The sequence below is a fragment of the Silurus meridionalis genome, chromosome 22 (assembly GCF_014805685.1).
Source record: "Silurus meridionalis isolate SWU-2019-XX chromosome 22, ASM1480568v1, whole genome shotgun sequence".
Classification (NCBI taxonomy): Eukaryota; Metazoa; Chordata; class Actinopteri; order Siluriformes; family Siluridae; genus Silurus; species Silurus meridionalis.
The window spans coordinates 9,743,555-9,764,197 of NC_060905.1; the positions used below are offsets into that span (position 1 = coordinate 9,743,555).

At 39.3% G+C, this 20,643-nt stretch overlaps 1 protein-coding gene across 7 annotated transcripts in view; it reads right to left on the minus strand.

The window, feature by feature from the left end:
• The window catches only part of med30 (mediator complex subunit 30), a 60,482-nt gene extending 40,431 nt beyond the window's left edge, over window positions 1-20,051 (minus strand). For 2 of the 7 annotated variants that reach the window (XM_046834412.1, XM_046834413.1), the window contains exons 1-4: window positions 19,925-20,039; window positions 16,157-16,370; window positions 15,743-15,901; window positions 10,253-10,360 (exon numbers count right to left, since the gene is read on the minus strand). In XM_046834412.1, coding sequence (XP_046690368.1) covers window positions 10,253-10,360; window positions 15,743-15,901; window positions 16,157-16,309 — 420 coding nt within the window. In that variant the 5' untranslated portion in view covers window positions 16,310-16,370; window positions 19,925-20,039. Of the gene's footprint in view, window positions 1-10,252; window positions 10,361-15,742; window positions 15,902-16,156; window positions 16,371-19,855 lie in introns of all 7 variants that reach the window. The other 5 variants (XM_046834409.1, XM_046834411.1, XM_046834410.1 and 2 more) reach the window with 5 other exon arrangements.
• Window positions 20,052-20,643: the final 592 nt, after the last annotated feature.

Consider the following 20,643-nt stretch of genomic DNA (forward strand, 5'->3'; position numbering starts at 1 on the left):
AGTGTGAAACAACTGAAAATATGTCATATTGTAGGTTCTCCAAAGTAGCCACCTTTGCTTAGATTACTGCTTTGCACACTCTTGGCATTCTCTTGATGCCTACTTTGAAGAACCTACAATATGACATATTTTCAGTTCACTTTTTGTTATGTATATAATTCCACATGTGTTAATTCATAGTTTTGATGCCTTCAGTGTGTCTGTACTGTGTATATATATATATATATATATATATATATATATATATATACAGTGCCCTCCACGATTATTGGCACCCTGTTTAAGATGTGGTCGTGGACCTCTAAAATTCTCCTTTTCTTAAAACAACATAGAACCCAAATGCAAAAAGAGAAAATCCAACCTTTATTTAAGTACATTACTTTGGTGGTAAAAAAATCACACATTTAGAAAAAAAAAACCTTGAAATCATGTGTGCCACAATTATTGGCACCCCTGATGTTAATACTTTGTACAACCTCCTTTTGCCAACAAGACAGCACTTAATCTCCTCCTATAACATTTCACCAAATTGGAGAACACAAAGAGAGGGATTTTTGACCATTCTTCTTTGCACAATCTTTCTAGATCATCCAGAGTCCTGGGTCCTCTCTTATGCACTCTTCTCTTTAGCTCGCCCCACAGGTTTTCGATTAGGTTGAGGTCTGGGGACTGAGATGGCCATGGGAGGACCTTGAGTTTGTGACTGCTGAACCACTTTTGTGCAGATTTTGCCACGTTTTGGATCATTATCCTGCTGAAAGACCCAATGACGACCCATCTTCAGCTTTCTGGCAGAGGCCATCAGGTTTTTATTTAAAATATCCTGGTACTTCAAAGTGTTCATAATGCCATGCACCCTAACAAGGTTCCCAGGGCCTTTGGAAGAGAAACAGGCCCACAGCATCACAGATCCTCCACCATACTTCACGGTGGGCATGAGGTGCTTTTCGGCATACTCATCTTTTGTTTTACGCCAGACCCACTTAGAGTGTTTGTTGCCAAAAAGCTCAATCTTAGTCTCATCTGACCAAAGCACACGATCCCAGTTGAAGTCCCAGTACCGCTTAGCAAACTCCAGACGTTTACGTTTGTGAGTGTTAGTGAGAAAAGGCTTTTTCCTTGCATGCCTCCCAAACAGCTTGTTGGCATGTAGAGAGCGTCTGATGGTTGTTTTGAGACTCTGTGACCCCAAGATGCCACTCTTTGATGCAATTCTGTGACGGTGAGCTTGGGAAATTTTTTTACTTCTCTTACCATCCTCCTCACTGTGCGTTGTGGCAAGATAAACTTGGGACCTCTTCCAGCCTTGTTTGTCACTGTTCCAGTTGTTTTAAACTTCTTAATGATTCCTCTGACTTTAGATAGCGGCAAGTTAAGGCGAGTGGCTATTTTCTTGTAGCCATTGCCTGACTTATGAAGGTCGACACACATCTGCCTTACTTGAATGGTGTGTTCTCTTGTCTTTGCCATGTTGACAAATGGGTAAGAGAATTAGGCCTCTGTGTCACGTCATATTTATACCCCAGGGAAACAGGAAATCATGAATTACTAATTAAAAGTCCTTAGATACCCTGACCAACCTTAGCAACTACAGAAAAATATATTTAAAAAAAAAAACAATAAAATTTTTCAGAGGAATTGTTAGGGGTGCCAATAATCGTGGCACACATGATTTCAAGGTTTTTTTTTTTCTTCTAAATGTGTGATTTTTTTACCACCAAAGTAATGTACTTAAATAAAAGGTTGGATTTTTCTCTTTTTTTGCATTTGGGTTCTATGTTGTTTTAAGAAAAAGGAGAATTTTTAGAGGTCCACGACCACATCTTAAACAGGGGTGCCAATAATCGTGGAGGGCACTGTATATATATATATATATACACACACATATACATACACACACACACACACACATACACACACACACACACACACACACACACACAGACAGACAGGAAAAATCCGACTTATTTGGGATATATAGTACAATTCATATAGCAAAAGAATAGCTGAATAGGAAATTCATTCCTTATTCAGAGCACATTGTCCAGATCTGCCTAAAAATAATTCCTTATGAAGAAAATAGCATTATAATTAATGCATTATAATTCAAAGTGCAAACATTATCACTCATGACTGAACACATGGAAATGAAAGGACTGACAGCAGATGTAAATTTGATCAAATAGCTCTCGTTTCAAGATCAGTTACCAATTATGTGCTGGTGGAATGAACGTAGTAACACAATCATGGTGTGAATTGAGTGCTATTATAAATGCGTCGAAACACATCATACACACTTTTAAAATGAGACACAACTGCCTCAAAGACTGGACTGAAAGATACAACAAAGACCTAAAAGCAGTTAAATAAATCAAAAAAAGATGAAATACTTCGGCTCTGCAGTCCAAGTCAGGCGACTGAGCTGCATATTACATTCCGAACCCCTGATTGGTTATGATGATGATGAAAAACGATGACAAAAGAAGAAATCTTTTCTTTCCTCAAAATAGTTTTTAGCTTCAACAATTCAATATAAAAAAAAACTCCCTTGCCTAGAAAAGCTGAGATGCTTGAGGCAATTTACAACTAGTTCTTTTTTAGTCACCTATGATCTTCTAGGAAATTATCGAGCAGGTGCATGAAGGGGCCACGCAATGAAAAAGTGTGTAAATAAACAGTTGCCAAATCACAGCTCCTGAAATCCTTAGTTTATCCCTGAGCTCAGGCTGCTCTCTGTGTGGAATTTCAGACTCTCTCCACACACTGATGTCCTCCCACAATCTGCAAATAGGCTCTGGAGCCTCGGACCAGGATGAAGCTTTTTTTTTCTTCCAAGAACAATTAATGAATGTCCCAGTTTATTAGTCTTTAGATGTTGTCATACATCACACGATTGTGGTACAAATGCAGGGTTACAATGTGGTAGTATGGAATTAGTGTTCAATGGAGTGTTGAAATACACCAGGCTTGCAGTTCATTCAAGCAGCTTTGTGCAAAAGGGCTTTTCACACATGACATTTCAAGGGGTTAGTGGAAACAGTGCAAAAAGCACACTACTAAAGATGCCTAATGCTGCAGATGTATCAAAGGAGTCAAAGGGGAACTACAGTGGGAAATAAAGGATAATCCCATTTGAATTCCAATGCTGTGCAAAATATCATCTTAGAACACACCCCACTTATTGCACTTGGAATTCAACTCATTTGAGACCATGTGGGCTGCCGAGATTGTCAGCAAAGAATGAGAAAAGTGCATCTCCAGCAGGCATGGGAGAACCTAAACTGGATTAAACATCCAAAGTCCATAAAGCCAGTGTACTTGATGCAAACACAAAGAGACTGATGGTGGCAGTGTGATGGTGTGAAGAAGGTTTTGCTGACATGCTTTAAGACCCCTGATACCCACAGAAGCACTACTGAACTGCACAGCGTTTCTGAACATCATTGCTGGCCAAGTTCATGGCTCCCCTGGTTCCAGTTTTTCCACACTCGGATAAACACATCCAGCATGATAATGCACCATGTCACCAGGCACATATCATCACCGAATGGTTCCAAAAACATGACAGCAAGTTTTCACTGCTTCAGTGGTCTACACAGTCCCCAGACTTCGACCCTATGGATAACTGTTGAGATGGGATGGGAAGAGGAGATCACGGCAAAACTGCATCGCTGTCCTATTTGCCGCAAGTGCACAATGCAATCACTGGCACAATCCCCTGGCACAGGAGTGTAGAATCCATGTCCAAGAGAATTTGTCAAAAGAAGGAGCAAGATAAGTGTTGGTATAGCAATTCATCAAGCTTGAATATCCATTTCTCAAACAGACAAGTGCATACTCTTAAGACAGCCTCTGACAAAGCGAAGGAATATGGGCATGAATATCAGCTTCAGCACACTGCAGCAATTTATTAGCTTGCGGTTATCCAATACAATCTGAAGATGGTAAGAAAACGTTGATATTCCTGTTGCACTACGTTTTACAAAAGTTCAAACATAGCACCTCATTTGGCTTCTCTGTTCCGCTTTTCCTTCTCTGAAGCTCAAAAGAACATCCATAATAATTTGTGACAAAGGATCAAAAGCTGATGGGAAAAAAATCTCACCCTCTCAAATCTTTCAGGTCAAGGCAATAGATTTTAAGCCTCCAAAAAAGCCATTCAGTTTCATCACAGCACCCAGTTATTCGTTCCTTTTCAATAATGACACAAACTGTCTTGTTTATTCCACACACACAACTCGACACAATATCAGAATTTATTCCACTGAGAATCGGACAGGTTTATGTTAATGCACTTGTTCCAACTCATTGTCTTTTCTATAATAGCAGCTTCTCCAAGGACTGCTATAGGAACTCCACAAACACCGAGTAAAAATGTGTGTAATTGTTAAAATGGCAAAGCTTCCAGTGAGGTTTATTTATTACATTTAGGAGTCTCCAGTGTTTCCTTTCTGAAACCGACACTGGAAAGTATTCAAGGTGGTAATGGTGGTGGTGGTGGTGGGGGGGTGTTAAACATTCTTTGTGATATTAAAGCATTTTCAAGCTTATTCATTATTCGAAAGAGTAGGCTGGTGAAGAAACAAGGGTGTATAGCTTTAATAGCGCAATTCAGGGGTGTCCAAAGTCTGGCCCCACGGCCAAATTTTGGCCTGTAGACAGATGTTCGATGATCCAGGTCCCCTTTTCTCAAAATGCATGATTGGTGGCTCAGTAGGCAGCATGTTGCGAAAAATAAATATAAAAAAATAAATCACAGAAGCAGCAGACTGTGTTAACACAATTAGCTTAAATGCATGAGGCTTTTTTTCCTCTTTTCACTGAGAAATTAATTTACAGGATGATATTCAGTCACAGCTACAAAAGTCTCTAAACCACTAATCAGGAAAAATCTTTACTAGATGTTTCATAGCGTGCCAAAAGTGGATTAGATTTTATATATGGTATCTTACAAAAGTGAGGACACCCAAAGCGAACATGTAAAAACTGTGTTCAAACCAAAATGTCAATATTTTGCGGTTGTCATCTTGCCGGTGTGTTTGGTGTCGTTATTATGTCGGAAAACTGCCGTTCTGCACAGCTTCTGAAGGGAGGGTTCTGCATCAGAATGTCACAGTACATGTTGGAATCTATGTTTCCCTCAATGAACCACAGCTCCCCAGTACCAGCAGCATTCATGCAGCCCCAGAACATGATACTACCACCACCAGGCAGGACACAATTTTCTTGGTACTCTTCACCAGGGCGTTGCCATACATGCTGGACACTATCTGAGCCAAACAAGTTTAACTTAGTCACTTTAGACCACAGGATTTCACATGGTTCCAGTAATTCATGCTCTTGGACAGGTAGTCTTCAGCAGGTTTTCTTGTGAGCCAGCTTTAGAAAAGGCTTCATTCTGGGACGACAGACATGCAAACTCACTTGCTGCAGTGTGCTGAGCACTGACAAGCGGACCTTCAGCTTCTGCAACCTTTGCCAGTTTCTGAACCTGACACACAGCATGAGGACACAACTTCCTTGATGGACCCTTGCGAGGCCTGTTCCAAATAGAATCTTCTTGGAAAACCTCTGTATGACCCTGATCACAATACTGTAACTCAGTTTTAAGGTGTTACCGATCTTCTTATAGCCTCTGCATCTTTGTGGAGAGCAACAATTCTAATTCTCAAGTCCTTTGCCATGAGGTGCCATGTTGAACATCCAGTGGTCAGTATAAGAGAATTGTACTCAAAGCACCAAATTTTAACTGCTCTAATACAAGATACATACATTTGTATGGTCCTGTCAAGCAAACAAAAACATGAACATGATGTATAGGACATGCGGCTTTGCATGGTTACATGACGTACAGCTGTTATCACTTAGGGTGTACTCACTTTTTTTTGCCAGTTATTTAGACAATAATGGCTGTATGCTGAGTTATTTTCAGAGGACAGTAAATCTATACTGCTACACAAGCTGCACGTTGAGAAGATATACTCAAACGGTTGCATTTAATTTTGTGAGATATTGTATATATGACTACCCAAAGGCCATTTTGATAACGAGAGTAAACTTGTTTTGCGAAGGTTCAAGCTCCTTCAACAAATGCAGAAAATGTGTTGAATGACATGTTCTTTAGTATGTAATAAATTATAATCGTTAGCAAAGTTCGATGGTATTTGAGGAAATAAAACGCTTCAGGACTTACTGCTATTTAAATCCTATTTGAAAAGCTTAAACATTTATTTCATACTCATGAACAGACAGGATTTTTTTATAGGTGTAATGGAAAAATGAATACACTCCTGAACTATAAGAGAACAAGATTTTCATCAGGCCGTCATCAATCTATAGTCAACAAATTCTTGGTAAACTAAAACCGCTGCTTTCGTTACTGCAGATGGAGTGGAAATTACAGGTCTGAAGTGTGAAGCATTGAGGTGAGGGGATTAAGCAGGTGAAGGCAGGGAAGAGCTTCGCTAATACCACTGCTGCGCCTCCTCGTTCTCCTCCCACAACACCTCACAAATCTTGTCGTGATATAATAAGGAGTGTAGGCTCTCACGTTTTCTCAAGAAGTGCTTCAGAGTTGCAGAGAGCTGAAGTCAGCCAGCGTGGCCTGCAGCAGTAATAAGAGCAGACATCTGAATTCATGCTGCTGCTATGCTGGAACGAAACTATGTGCACTGAGCTTGGCAGCTTCCTGCAGTAAGGGGTGGACATCATCAGCAAATGAAAAATGAACTCGGTGGTTGAAGTAGTAACTCAGATCAAAGCTGCAGCAAAGTGACTATGATTCTGTGTTACCAGAGGGGACAGGTGCAGCATGCAGTTGCATGCTTGGCACCATCCTCTATTATGCTCGATCAGGTTTATGCTTTTGCTCAAATAGTTGAGCAGACAAAACCCCACACACTTAAAATATATGAGAAAAAAATCAAAAAGAAAAAAGAAAGAACTCTGCTACTATGTCTGAAGAGGTACATCATTGAAAGCAGTGCCGTGCCGTCGATATCACAGAGCAGAGACTTTTCATTGATCCGAGTTGTGTTCCTGATCATTTTTCAATCAAGTTCTATCACCATTCACCCTCGATCTACCCAACCTATCGATTGTGCTGTACTTGGTTACGTGGTTTGTTGTTGCAGATAAAAACACATGTACTCTGATATGCAACACGTCATAAACTTATCAGCCCACAATTAAATTACTTAAATAGATTCATTTCTTTTAATAAATAAATAAATGTAGGTGTTTGATTGGAAAGTACAAGGTAGGTATCTTCATCAGTAAGTTCACATGGTCTGCCTATCTATATTCTCTATTCTGGTATTTGTTTTAAAAATCTGATTATCATTTTGGTTTTTACCTTTAACAAACAAGAAAAAAGAAAAAGAAACTAATCAAATACATGTAAAATTTAGGCCTTAATGGTTGGAGTGACAGACCGGTGGTTGAAAGCTAGTGTTACAGAAAGCGAGCCTGGGCCTCTGTGATCAGACAGAGATGGAGAACAGAGAAAGGATGCTCTCCTTACAGATTACAGGATCAAGGTGAAGGACGAGCAGGAGAGAGAAGACTGAGTGGGAGGCACGATGGCCACAGGAGGGATGAGCGCTACTTGCGGCAAAAGCTGATGCAATTGGAAAAGCCATGATATGTGAAAGCGAAAAAAAGAAAACTGCTCCTTATGAACTATGTACATCATTTTCCAAATCAATCTCGACACATAAAAACTAGTTAAAATATTCAATATAGGTAAACGCTTTGCTACAGCGCAGAGTGTTTTCTATATAAAGTCTCAGGCAGGCATTCTCTCGCATCTCTCCCACAGTAAGCGCTTTCATCTCTTCTCTGACTATCGGGAGCGCAGTGATCACTTCACTGACAACATGAGAAAGAGAGGGAGATATCTGTGAGAGCGAGCTAAGCACTAATTCCACATTTAAGTCTGATCTGAAGAAAAGGGGTTTTTTTCTGCCTCTTATGGGGAAAGAAGGAAAAATAGCAAAGATAGCTTTGTATTTAAAAGGAAATCATATTCTTTTTACGGTCGAATGATGTCAGCTTCGTCTTAGTTGACGAGCGAGGAAAAAACTAAACAGAAAAAGATTTTAAAACTAATTTTTGATTAATTAGACAAAGTTTTGATAGCTACATAAAAATGTCCTTTTTCATAAAAATTAATTATTTAGTAATTAAGCAATTAAGGTAAGCAATTAACAAACAAATAAAAAAACATATTTTTTTATAAATATAAAAAAAATAATAATTCCTTGTGACGCAGCTAATCATTTGCCCTAATATTAAAGAGAAATAATCTGGAATGGACTTTCCTTCCTCCAGCACTGCTTTAAATACATGGCCTTTATAGGCAATTATCCGAATACTGAAACAAGCACGAAGACAAACTATTTCTTGCTAATAGTTTTTTTAACGCATGAAACACATAACGACACTGCAAATGCACTCCAGATACGTATTTCTTTGTCTTAATATAAGGTTTAAAATTCTTAGACATCCTCCCCTATCGCTTGATCGACGCTGTACGTTGTCTGTTTACCCACTACACACCAATTATTACAGGCTCAGCTCAGCACACATGGGAAACGCAGGAAGTGGATCATCATGGAAAGAGAATGGCATAAAGTATACTGTAAGTAAAAAGGACTGTGTGTGTGTGTGTGTGTGTGTGTGTGTGTGTGTGTGTGTGCGTGCACGTGTGTGTGGTGAGACGAGCCAGCTCTCATTACAGCTGTGTGTGCGTTTGTTTATCAGTCTCCACAACCCCAGTGCCACTCCAGCGATAAGAGCCACGACGGCTGATGCCAAAACCCTGCTCATTATGTGCTCGCCACCCGTTCAGAGTCCTGTCTGAAATTACAAACATTCTACCCTATAATATCTCACTTTTCTATTCGAATATAGAGGGCAGACACGGTAATTAGTGGGGTATTAAAAAACTGGGGGGAAGGGAAAAGGGGCGGTGGGGGGAGAGCGGAGAGGAACGCCACAGAATTAATAAGAGCTGCGATCTCTCCAAGGCCTTTTTAATGGGCTGTGACAGGAATTTATTCACACTTAGAGATATTAAATCAAACGGCTTGCTCTGAAGAGAGACGGCCCACCACCACCACGTCAGCAAGCTTAGGCCATCGACACACACACACACACACACACACACACACACACACACACACTCAAGCGCAGATTCGCCCTCTCTGAGATCAGGTGGCGTTATAAATTGTCTAGAGCACAATAATGAACTAATTCACTGCCGCAGATTAGATCAGCTTTGCTTGTGTACAGTGTTTTGCGCGGCTGTTCCAATATTAACTCGCTGAGAAATTCAGGTGGCTCTTTTAGTTGAGACAAAGATGCATGTTTGCAATTAAGCTGCTGAGATCGGAGAGGAAAAATGCCAACTAAGCAATGGGCCGCACAAATCACTCTCAGCTCCACAAAGGCGATGTAAAAGATGTGGACGGGGCTAAGACGTGTGTGAATATGTGAATGGCGATAAAGGCGAAGGTCAGACTACTACTCGGAGGACTGCAGAGCAATATTTCAGGTGACTTCTGACTAACAGCAATTACCCTAATCGACAGATAACGAGGACAGGGCCATCTTTCACAGCTCCGGAAATGGATCACTGCCCTACAATATATACTGCTGGACAACCCCTGAGCCCTTACTATCTGGAATTAAACCTGGAACACACTATACTGATGATGCTTTTTCTTTGAAGCATACCACCATGTGTGAAGATTATACAGAATGGACAGACTGACCAGGTCAATTTTCTCTCCACTGTTTGTTTGTAACAGTTTAAGTCCCTTGGAAATATCCCACCAATCCCATCTATCCGTCAATTTCTTTCAAGCTTGAAGGCACAGCTGAGGCTGATGCAGAGAAGTGGCCGACATCTGCTCCCCACATTTGGCTGTGATGCTGACCTCCTCTGAATTCCACATCCCTTATTCCCGCTACACATTCTCTGCATCCAACATGTCATTTGCAGCTGCGCGTTTGGTCAGCCCAAAGCTTTTTATGAAGCAGCCCATTTTTGAAATAAGAAACATGTCTGGGCAGAACACAGCGCAGGAATACTTGTCTGGGCCATTGGGTCACAGTGATGGATCCCTACACAGAGGTTCTGGTATAAATTAGGCAGAAAAAAGACTGTTTGGATTAGTGTGTGCCAACTACAGCAAACAGCTACATTAGACTGTAGAGAACAGAGAAAGGGTAGTGAGACTGTGCTGACCTTGTTCACCTCGAGCACTTCTCTTCTCTCTTCGCTGGCTGAACGCATCTGACTGGCTACACGCTCATCCAGTTTGGAGCTGTCGTCCTCCACATAGGGGATGAGTTGCTGCAGCGGAGGCAATACAAGAAAAAAGAAACATCAGTGCATAACTCTTAAAAGCAAACTGGATAAGATTCAATTTATGCAGCACTCAATAACTTTGTTATGACCTTACATTTGTTCAGCCATGCTGCATAATGTGGAGATAATTCAAGGAGGTATCATATTAATGCAATCAACCATAGAGACAATTGCCACAGTTTACATTTAGATAACATACACGTAGGTCCTCAGACTGCTGAGTAATATATATATATACTGAGAAACTGGACCAACAATCACTAATACATGATATGCACAAATGTTTGTGGACATCTGACCTTAACATTCGTATGTGCTTTTTACAACATCCCATTCAACAGTAAGCCCTATTTGCTGTTATAATAACCAACACTCCCTTGGGAAGATGTTCCACTAGCTTATGGATTGTCAGCTATAAGGGTGTTAGTACAGTCAGGTACTGATGTAGGGTGAAGAGGCCTGGGTTACCAATCCATTCAAAATGTGTTCAATAGCAGAGCACTCTAGATCTTTAATGTAAAAAAAAATTTAAACCATAACTTTATGATGCTCACTCTGTCCACAAGGGCATATCTGTCAATATCTGTCATACACATCCATCCCTTTCTGTAAAATGTGTATATATATATATATATATATATATATATATATATATATATATATATATATATATATATATATATATATATATTATTCTTAACCTTGTTTTCATACTTTTTATTTATTCTATACATTTCTTATATTCTCTTTTGATTTTTCATGTTTACACGTTGGACAGTCGTAAAAAAGCATTTGACTGCATGTCGTACTCTGTATGAATGTGTATGTGTATGTGACTAATAAAATTTGAATTTGAATCAGGTTTGGGTCTCAGAGTTCAAATGAAGAGAAAATACAATGTTAATGCATCCAAACACATCCTATTTAAATGTCAGCCTTAAACTTGGTGGTAACAGATTGAGAAAGAACCACATAAGGCTAAAAAACTCAGGTGTGCCAATTCTTTTGTCATAAAGTTTATATTGAATGATTCAAAGAAAAACTATAAGACTGAATACAGAGATGGCACCAAACAGATCTGTTATTTATATTGAGCCAATTTCCCCCAAAGAATTAAATAAATAAATAAATACATACATACATACATACATACATACATACATACATACATACATAAGCTGTATCATATTTACATGCAAATGTTTTATTTTATTCTTACTGTTAACTTGGGATTTAGGTTGTTCTTGAAACATTTTGATTTAAACATTTGTTTTTAATTACAGTAAGAAATAACTATTAAAACTGGAATTGATTTATTTATGTACTTTCAGGACAATGACAATAACATTACTAGTGAGAGAAACAATATTACATTTCTCTGAGCAGCTAATAAATTAATTATTATTAATACCTAATGTTTTAAATTAAATTTTCCCCTTTTTCAATATTTATAGTAAACAATTTTTCAAATAAATATTTAATCATTATAACAGTAGCATTTATTACAGTATTTGGTGTAACACTACTGTACTGAGAGCAGATTCAGAGCAATAATTTGATTGACCGTGTCTAGAGGAATTGGCAGTGAAAAAAAAGTACAAATATATTTTTGTCATTTCAGTCACACTTTCTCCAAAGATATGAGTGTTTTCCTGTCGTATAGGGGAGTGCTTCAAAATCCCACTATGGTCATTTTATAAATCACTCATCTTAAAGTGTAATAATAAATCATTGCCATAACTCAGTGGGGAATTAAATACAATTCTACTGTGTCACCACTGTGTATGTTTTCTTATACAGCGAAATAAGTACTTTTTAGAAATCAGACCAGATTATTGGATGCCACTGCTTTAGAAGTACTGAGCTCACTTACACTCGGTGCTTTCCAAATAGCAACTGTAACATAAACATCAAATCATATACAGCCTCACCAAAAACTACTTCAAGTTAAATTTCTTTTTGCGATCATTCTTGGATTTTAGCAGCCACATTGTTAAATTGTCAGGCTTTTGCCTCCATCACAAGGCAGCTTTTGCTTGGTTGAAAGAACACACACATCCAGTACTAGGCTGTTTTCGCATTAACTGGTAAAGAATGTTCAAACTGTTTGACATTTTCTATTACCTAAAAAAAACATAAGTAATTTTTTTTTCCACCATAATAATGTTCTGCATGCTCCAACTTTTCTTGTCTGGTGTGTTTAATTATAGTTGTTTGCCCCTGCCAACCAGAGGTGAAAAGTAATGAAGTACAAATACTTCGTTACTGTTCTTAAGTAGATTTTTCTGGTATCAGTTTTTACTATTTATTTTTTTGCTTTTTAATTTTACTCATTTACTTATTATATTTTTTACACAAATATCTGTATTTTCTACTTCTTACATTTTTAAACCAGACTTTAGTTTTAATCTATTTGGTGACATGATCAATATTTTTCAAACTTTTTTTGTAATTGCGCCGCTTTTTCAATCCAAGCTAACAATGATCACCTGATCATCATCATCTTTTCTCTGCTTGTGTTCTATATGGTGGTTGTTCAGCCTGGACACATTCATTAGGGAACAAAATCTAAAATTATTTTGTATTAATATGTTATTATGATGTGAAGTCGTTGCCAGCGTGACACTAAAACAGGTAGTTTCGCTACTTTTTTCCTTAATGACAAACTTCTTTACTTTAACTGTGTAGTCAGTACTTTAACTTGAGTGAAGGATGTGTGTTCTTTTGCAATCTCTGGCCCCCAGCACCTTCAAATAATTCATCTCCCCTGATTCTTTACTGTTGTCCTTGGTGTGAGCCCCAGCATGTCCACTGTACTTTACTCATCTCCCTTATTACTGAGCTCCATCCGGAGTGTTTGCTTCAATCAGTTCCACATCACTTCTGATAATTCATTCTTTTTTGTAAACACTGCCATCCTGAAACAACCTTGACAAATTATCAATGTGTCTCTGTAGTCAGTAATCTCAGCTTAAATCATACTGACACCTGCTGGTGCAAAGAATAATAAAAAAAAAAAAGCCCTGCAGTAGCAACCTGACATCATGCTGGGCATGGAAGCTGTATTAAGTCTGTCCTTCCATATCGATTTAGGATCAGCTCAACAAACACACTGTTTGTCCAGCAAATGGAAAAAAAATTGAATTAACGCGATTAAATTTCAAACAAAAATAATAGATCTCTTCTGTCTTTAAGGCATGCTGTACATTTTTCCATACCTCAGCAGTACTAGAAAATTCTTCAGGGTGTATCATGAAAGGCAAGTTCATATTAATGTGCCCATTCTGAATTGTTATTATTTCTTTAGTAACAGCTCCAACACAAGGACTTGTACTGGAGACACTTCACAGAATTGAAAACTTATAATAAACTGTGTGGAATTACATACAGCTAATCACATAACCGCACATACTGCAAGTCACAGTACATCATACATAGACCTTATAGCTGATATTACTTCAAAAATGTTTTGCAGTACACAGATTTTTACATTTTTATATAAAAATAAAAAAGCTGATCCAAATTTTTTATTTTTTTTTTAAACCGAAGTCTTTGTACCATTAAATCCTGGTCATATAAAAACTAGAGAACAAAATAGCATCTAAAAGGCAAAACTCAATTTATTCTTTATTCATTCATCCATTCATTCATTCATTCATCTTCATTAACCACTTTATACTGATGTCTATCCCAGGAATATCCCAGGAATGAAACAGGAGTACAACCTTGATAAGAGACCAAACCATTGCACAGCAATGTGTAAAGAAACCCGAGAACTCATGGGAAACCCATACACAAAGTACTTCAATGTCAAGATGAAACCAGGGATTCAAGCCAAGGACTGGAAACAACAAGCTTTTGCATAAGAGTTTTCCTGATAAGAGCCACGTTGTGGTAGCAGGCAGGGGGTGAAAGTGGGAGTAAAGCAACAGCATGTTACTCATACTTTGGACAATGAGGAATGATGTGGTTTTGCTGCTTGACAGAGAAAAATGATTCAATGAGGTGCACTCATTTTCTTTACTTTGAAGGAGAATAAAAAAAAAAAAAAAACAGATGGAAAAAGTGAAGTGGTAAATGAAATGGCTCTTTTCGACTGTGCAGGAAATTCCAGGGCGCTGAGGAGCCGGTGGCTGTGGAAAACGCTGATGCAAGCGCCTGTGCCAGCTGTTCATACTGCAGCCTGAATCTCATTAGAGCAGTGCTGAGGTAATGCCACTGACTCCATTAGCCCACTTCCTGTTTGAAGAGCTAGCTTCAGAACGTACAGAGCACATGAAGTCAAACTGCAGAGGCTTGGCCAGCATAAACATCCTCACGAAAGAACGGATGCTTATTTGGTAATACATGTTTAACATACTGTTAAGCTGTTCCTCTTCTCTCTCACATCTTTCCCTGTCAGTTAGTCCAATTCTGGGAAGACTTTTCAATAAATCAATAATTTTGGAAGGTGATAGTTTGAAGTGGGGTAAGAGGGAACCACAGCAACAAAACTACTACAAAATGCTTATGATGCTGAGAGGTGGATTTATAGGGATCAAGGATATGACTGACAAACAGTTCAGTTCACGCAGCAGTGAAAGATTGGATGAATAAACCTCATACAAATTGTTGTTTTTATTTAAACCAATAGCACTAAATGTACAGAGAACACCAAGATGCCCACTAATAAAACCCTATTTTAATAGTTTTGCTCCAAACTTGCTGCTCTACGACAAGTAAATGGTTTTGTATATTACCCACAATGCCATCTAACTACCTGCTGACAGTGGCACAAGAGGAACTTCATCTCTACTAAAGAAAGTGATGCAGCAAGACTTTAGTTCTATCTAGGTCTCTCACTTCTGTAAACTCTAGCATGAAATTTCTAGGTTTGAGCAATGTCGTAGCCAATCACCAAATATCCTGAGCCGAGTCTCTGCCATAACTGCCATACAGCTGCGTTACAAACTCAAACTTTGAGTTTAATGTTTATTGTCTCCAATGTTTTGATGCTGGATTTCTCATTATTGTGATGTTGAATGTGCCTGGAAAATAGTAAAGGAGAAAGAAAATTGTTCCTTTGTTAGGATCTAAAATTTAGGACCCATAACCCAATCGCTGCTCTCCACGTTCATACACAGAGTCTAAAGACAAGTCCTAAATTCCTTAATTATAAATAATCACACCTCTATCTTTATCAAAACGCATGAGCTGTTTGGACATCACCCTCTCTGTGAATAAACCAGCTATATTTACCCGTATGAACTCTTGTAATACTTTAAACCAATGCAGCCAGCAGACTTTTTTTTTTTTTTTATGTATATATTTTTAGGATGTGTACTACTTTTTTTTCCTGTGTGAAACAGTGTGAAAATGAGTGATAACCTCAGGAGGAATGGGCTCCAGACCAGCACAGTTCTCGTTGCATTTGTCATAGACCAGACGCAGTTTGCGGAAGAGGACAGACAGCATGCGAAGGTGCTCCTGCAGCTTCCCAAGCCGGTCCTGATGTGTGTTAGGATGGTACGTGACCCCGTTCGGTAGCTGTGGCAGAAAACAAGCGAACAGACATAAGAACAAATCTAATATAATTACTGGATTTCACATGAGGTCTTTTGGTGCTGTGTATTTTTACGCAGTAAAACCCAACTGAGGTTACCATGCAGGTGTGTGTCTGTGTGTACTCAGCTGAATTTCACTCATAGCAACCCAAAACATACCCGAACAAAATAATTGGCCACAAAATTCCTGACCTGCACAGTCTCTAACTCAAAGACTTCCCTCTGTATTTGCACTCACCTGCATATTTCTAAGCAGCTGAAAGATTTCCATGGTTCTTAAAACTATGTCTTGTACAGTTTCCTGCCCGATGCGACATAGCGAGGCGGTGTTTACATCCCGTGCTGCTTGCGCCTGCTGCGCAGGAAACTGGCCAAGTGGTGGGGTTGTCATGAGGTCAGATGAGGGAGAGGCACTGGGGCAGGTGGCTACTCAGTGTCACACAGTGGCATGCCTGCAACATAGAGACAGGATAGAGATAAATATGAGTGGATTTCGGCCTCACACTAATCCCAGGATAGACTTTGGATCCACCACAACAACAACCATGACCAGGAAAAAGCGGTTAATAAGATGACAAATAAGACAATACATTTGTTTGGTTACTGAGCTCAAATTGAAAGAGTAGATAGGAAAATGCATAATGGATCTAATAATTTAAACAATAAACATCAGGCTTCATTTATCATGCCACATTTTTCTATCTAAATATACAATTTTCCAACCTTCTGAAAGCTACTACTCTGTATTACATCTCCCCAGTTTGGCATCACATCTCAAACATTTTGCAGTCAGAAAATCGTTCCAGACTAAAGACCTCCTTATAGCAAAAATGTAAGTGCAAAATATTTATTTACTCAAATCATTAAAGTTTTCTAATTCCTATATACACCCCACTTTGAGATCTATGGGTTAAATCCTAAACAAATCTAACTCAAGATAAATATATATATTTTTTTTACCATATAAGTTACTAATTCATCAGTGGTCTCTATTTTAAGCAACACTTTTGCACAACACAGTTATGATACACTGCCATGCCACTGGATCCATGACAGTGTGAGCATTGTGAGGTTAACCATCAGATTAATATTTAGTAACTGGTGTTTCTTTTCCACCAATGAACAATGCAAATTATTCACAGCGACAGTCTCTACCTTGTCATGAAATATTCACCTGAAATAAGAAATAAATGAAAATGTAAGTAATAAATAAAAAACTGTTTATAAAATGTACCTAATAAAGTGTATATGCAAAAACTGGCTAAACAATTCTTCACATTTTTATGGATTCTGGATGTGCTGGATTCGTGTCCCAGCCAGGTTCCTATCCTGATCCGCTAGAACCTTGATCAGAATAAAGCTCTAACAGAAGATAGGTAGACAGGTGGCAGGATGGTGGGATGGATGGAGGTTGAGATAGATAGACAGATGGCTGGATGGATGATAAGATGGATGGATGGATGGATGGATGGATGGATGGATGGATGGATGGATGGATGGATGGATGGATGGATGATATGAAATGGATGGATGAGATAGGTAGACAGATGGCTGGATGGATGATAAGATGGATGGATAATGAGATGGATGTCTGAGATAGGTAGACAGATGGGATATTAATGAGATGGATGTCTGAGATGGATGCAAAGGAGATGGACAAACAGACGGACGGACAAATGAATAGAGACTCTGGTCTGGCCTGGACTTTCAGTAAATTATCTACTAAAGCAATCAGAGTGTGGAATGTGGGTTTAATCCAAAAATGACAAACAAAAGGACAAATAACTGGTTTGGTGTCAGTGTAACCAGTGGTTCAATTGTAGGTACAACTCACAGGTCAGTGGTGTCAAACTCAATCATAGTGGGGCTCAAAATTAAATACTGAGTCTAAGTAAAGGGCCAAATCTTGTGAATAAACAACAGAACGGACAGGATGCAGAATCTTCATCTTTCGGCTGCTCCCATTAGGGGTCGCCACAGCGGATCATCTGTCTCCATACCCCCCTGTCCTCTACATCTGCCTCTTTCACCCCAACTACCTGCATGTCCTCCCTCACCACATTTATAAACCTCCTCCTTGGTCTTCCTCTTTTCCTCCTACCTGGCAGCTCCATCCTCAGCATTCTCCTACCAATATACCCCATGTCCCTCCTCTCCACATGTCCAAACCATCTAATGAAAATCTCAGCATCTTCAGCTCTGCTACCTCCAGCTCCACCTCCTGTCTTTTACTCAATGCCACTGTCTCTAAACCATACAACATCGCAGGTCTCACCACAGTCCTATAAACCTTCCCTTTTACTCTTGCAGATACTCTTCTATCACAAATCACTCCTGCTATCACTCTTCTCCACCCACTCCACCCTGCCTGCACTCTTTTCTTCTCTTCTCTAACACACTCTCCATTACTTTGCACTGTTGACCCCCAGAGACCTAAACTCATGCACCTTCTCCACCTCTTTTCCCTGCAACCGCACCACTCCACTGCCCTCCCTCTCATTCACACACATGTACTCTGTCTTACTCCTACTGACTTTCATTCTCCTTCTCTCCAGCACAAACCTCCACCTCTCCAGGCTCTTCTCCACCTGCTCCCTTCTCTCAGCCTGGCTTCAACTACTCTTTCCCATAACTTCATGGTGTGACTGATCAACTTAATTCTCCTGTAGTTACTGCAGGTCTGCACATCTCCCTTATTCTTAAAGATCGGGTACCAGCACACTCCTTCTCCATTCTTCAGCTTCCATCCTCTCACCTTCCAGAATCCTGTTGTACAATCTGGTTCCTGTTGTAAAAACTCCACTGCCATCTCTCCTAAACACTTCCATGCTTCTACAGGTATGTCATCTGGTCCAACCGACTTTCCACTCTTTATCCTCTTAACTGCTGCTCTCACTTCCTCCTTACTAATCCTAATCACATCTCCACACTATCCAACCTTCTCTCTCTCTCTCTCTCTCTCATCAGCTGCTCAAAATACTCACTCCATGTTCTCAACACACTCTCCTCAACGGACAGGATGCAGAATAAAGTGTGAAAATCAAAGAGTAAGTAAATGCAGTACATTCTGCTCTAATGGTTCCACAACATCAACTGACTGTAGAAGACTGAAGAAAGGACATTACTCGTAATCACACACTCGGGTTCATTCTCACTCTGCTGTGTTTTGTCATGTTTAAAGATTTATAATCACACTCTTGAGATCACCCAAATGAGGATGGGCTCCCTTTTTGAGTCTGGTTCCTCTCAAGGTTTCTTCCTCATAACATCTAAGGAAATTGTTTCTTGCCACAGTCGCCATGGCTACTCATCAGGGATAAATACACACCGTTCCCTTTTATTCTGAAAATCTGTAAAGCTGCTTTGAGACAATGTCCATTGTGAAAAGTGCTATAGAAATAAACTTGAACTTAATGCACACTTGTCTGAGAGAGATGTTTGGCATCTTTTCTCAGCTTTTACTTCATTAATGTTTGGGGTGAGAAGACTGAAGTCTGTGTTCATCTACAGAACAGAGAAAAGATGTCACACAGATATGAACTTTCAAACAAGCAGAGAGTTTGAGCAGCCTGGAAACAGAGAGGGGACATGAATTCATGGAGACTAAAGCGTCCACAGAGTCACTCACACTTTACCGGTTATAACAGAGCTATGATATTACCTCCCGGACCGGATATAATGGATCCGCGGACCGGAAGTGGCTCGGGGGCGTTTAGTTTGACGTGTCTTAGGTGAATTTTAAGCTTTTCTAAATAAACAAGTAGACAAACCGATTCTATCTTATAATTCACGTTACAAAATAGTTGATATTTTCCAAACTAGCAGGTTTCTCTTGAAAAATTAAACGTTACCGTTTTGATAAACGGCGCCTTCTAGGTTATAGGAAACACTAACAGCTGCTTATTGTCCTATTGGCTAACTGGGTTAGCGAGCTCACCTGGATTAGAGAAAACTCCCAAAAAAAAAAAGTCAAATCAGGACTATACAGCAAAGCTCCTTAACAAACCTGCTTTTCCTCGGATATTAACTCGTGTCCAGTTACCTGTAATGCTACTTCTATGTAGACTGTTGACAAGATGTCATTCCTCCATGGCGTGTCGAGATCTCGTTGTGCTGCACTCAGTTATCGCGAGACTGAGACACTGCCCCGTAAAGCACCTAAAATACGGCTCATGCTATTTTATCCTCAGAAAAAATGAACACCCAGTCGAAAACTGTGCCAAATGTACAGTATTATCAATAATTTAAAACCTCTCTAGTATTACTGATAACTATATATAGTTTCAAGAGCTGCTTAGGTGCCACTGTATGACAGTGATGGGCCGTTCATTTCACACCTCGACCTTCAGTGGTGTCCTACCTGAGATAATCCACCTCTCAATACCGTCAGGCCACGGCTGTAGAAACCATCAATATTACAGAGGAGCGCATTATAACAGAGTGCTGCATCATATTTAGAAATTATATTTCTAAAGCAAAAAAATCTAATGAATACAATTTAACAAGTCTCATGTTATTGCCACAGCTGCACCGCCCACATTCATCATCTCTAGCAGAAGCATCAAAATTAACCTCATGAAAGGTTTGCTGTCCGGGTTTGCTGTCCATTTTATTTATTTCTTTTATTTGAAATTTAGGCTGTGTGTGTGTGTGTGTGTGTGTGTGTGTTCTGTGCCAATTCTATAAAAGTATAAATGGTTCCAGAAGAAGCTTAAGAATTGGTTT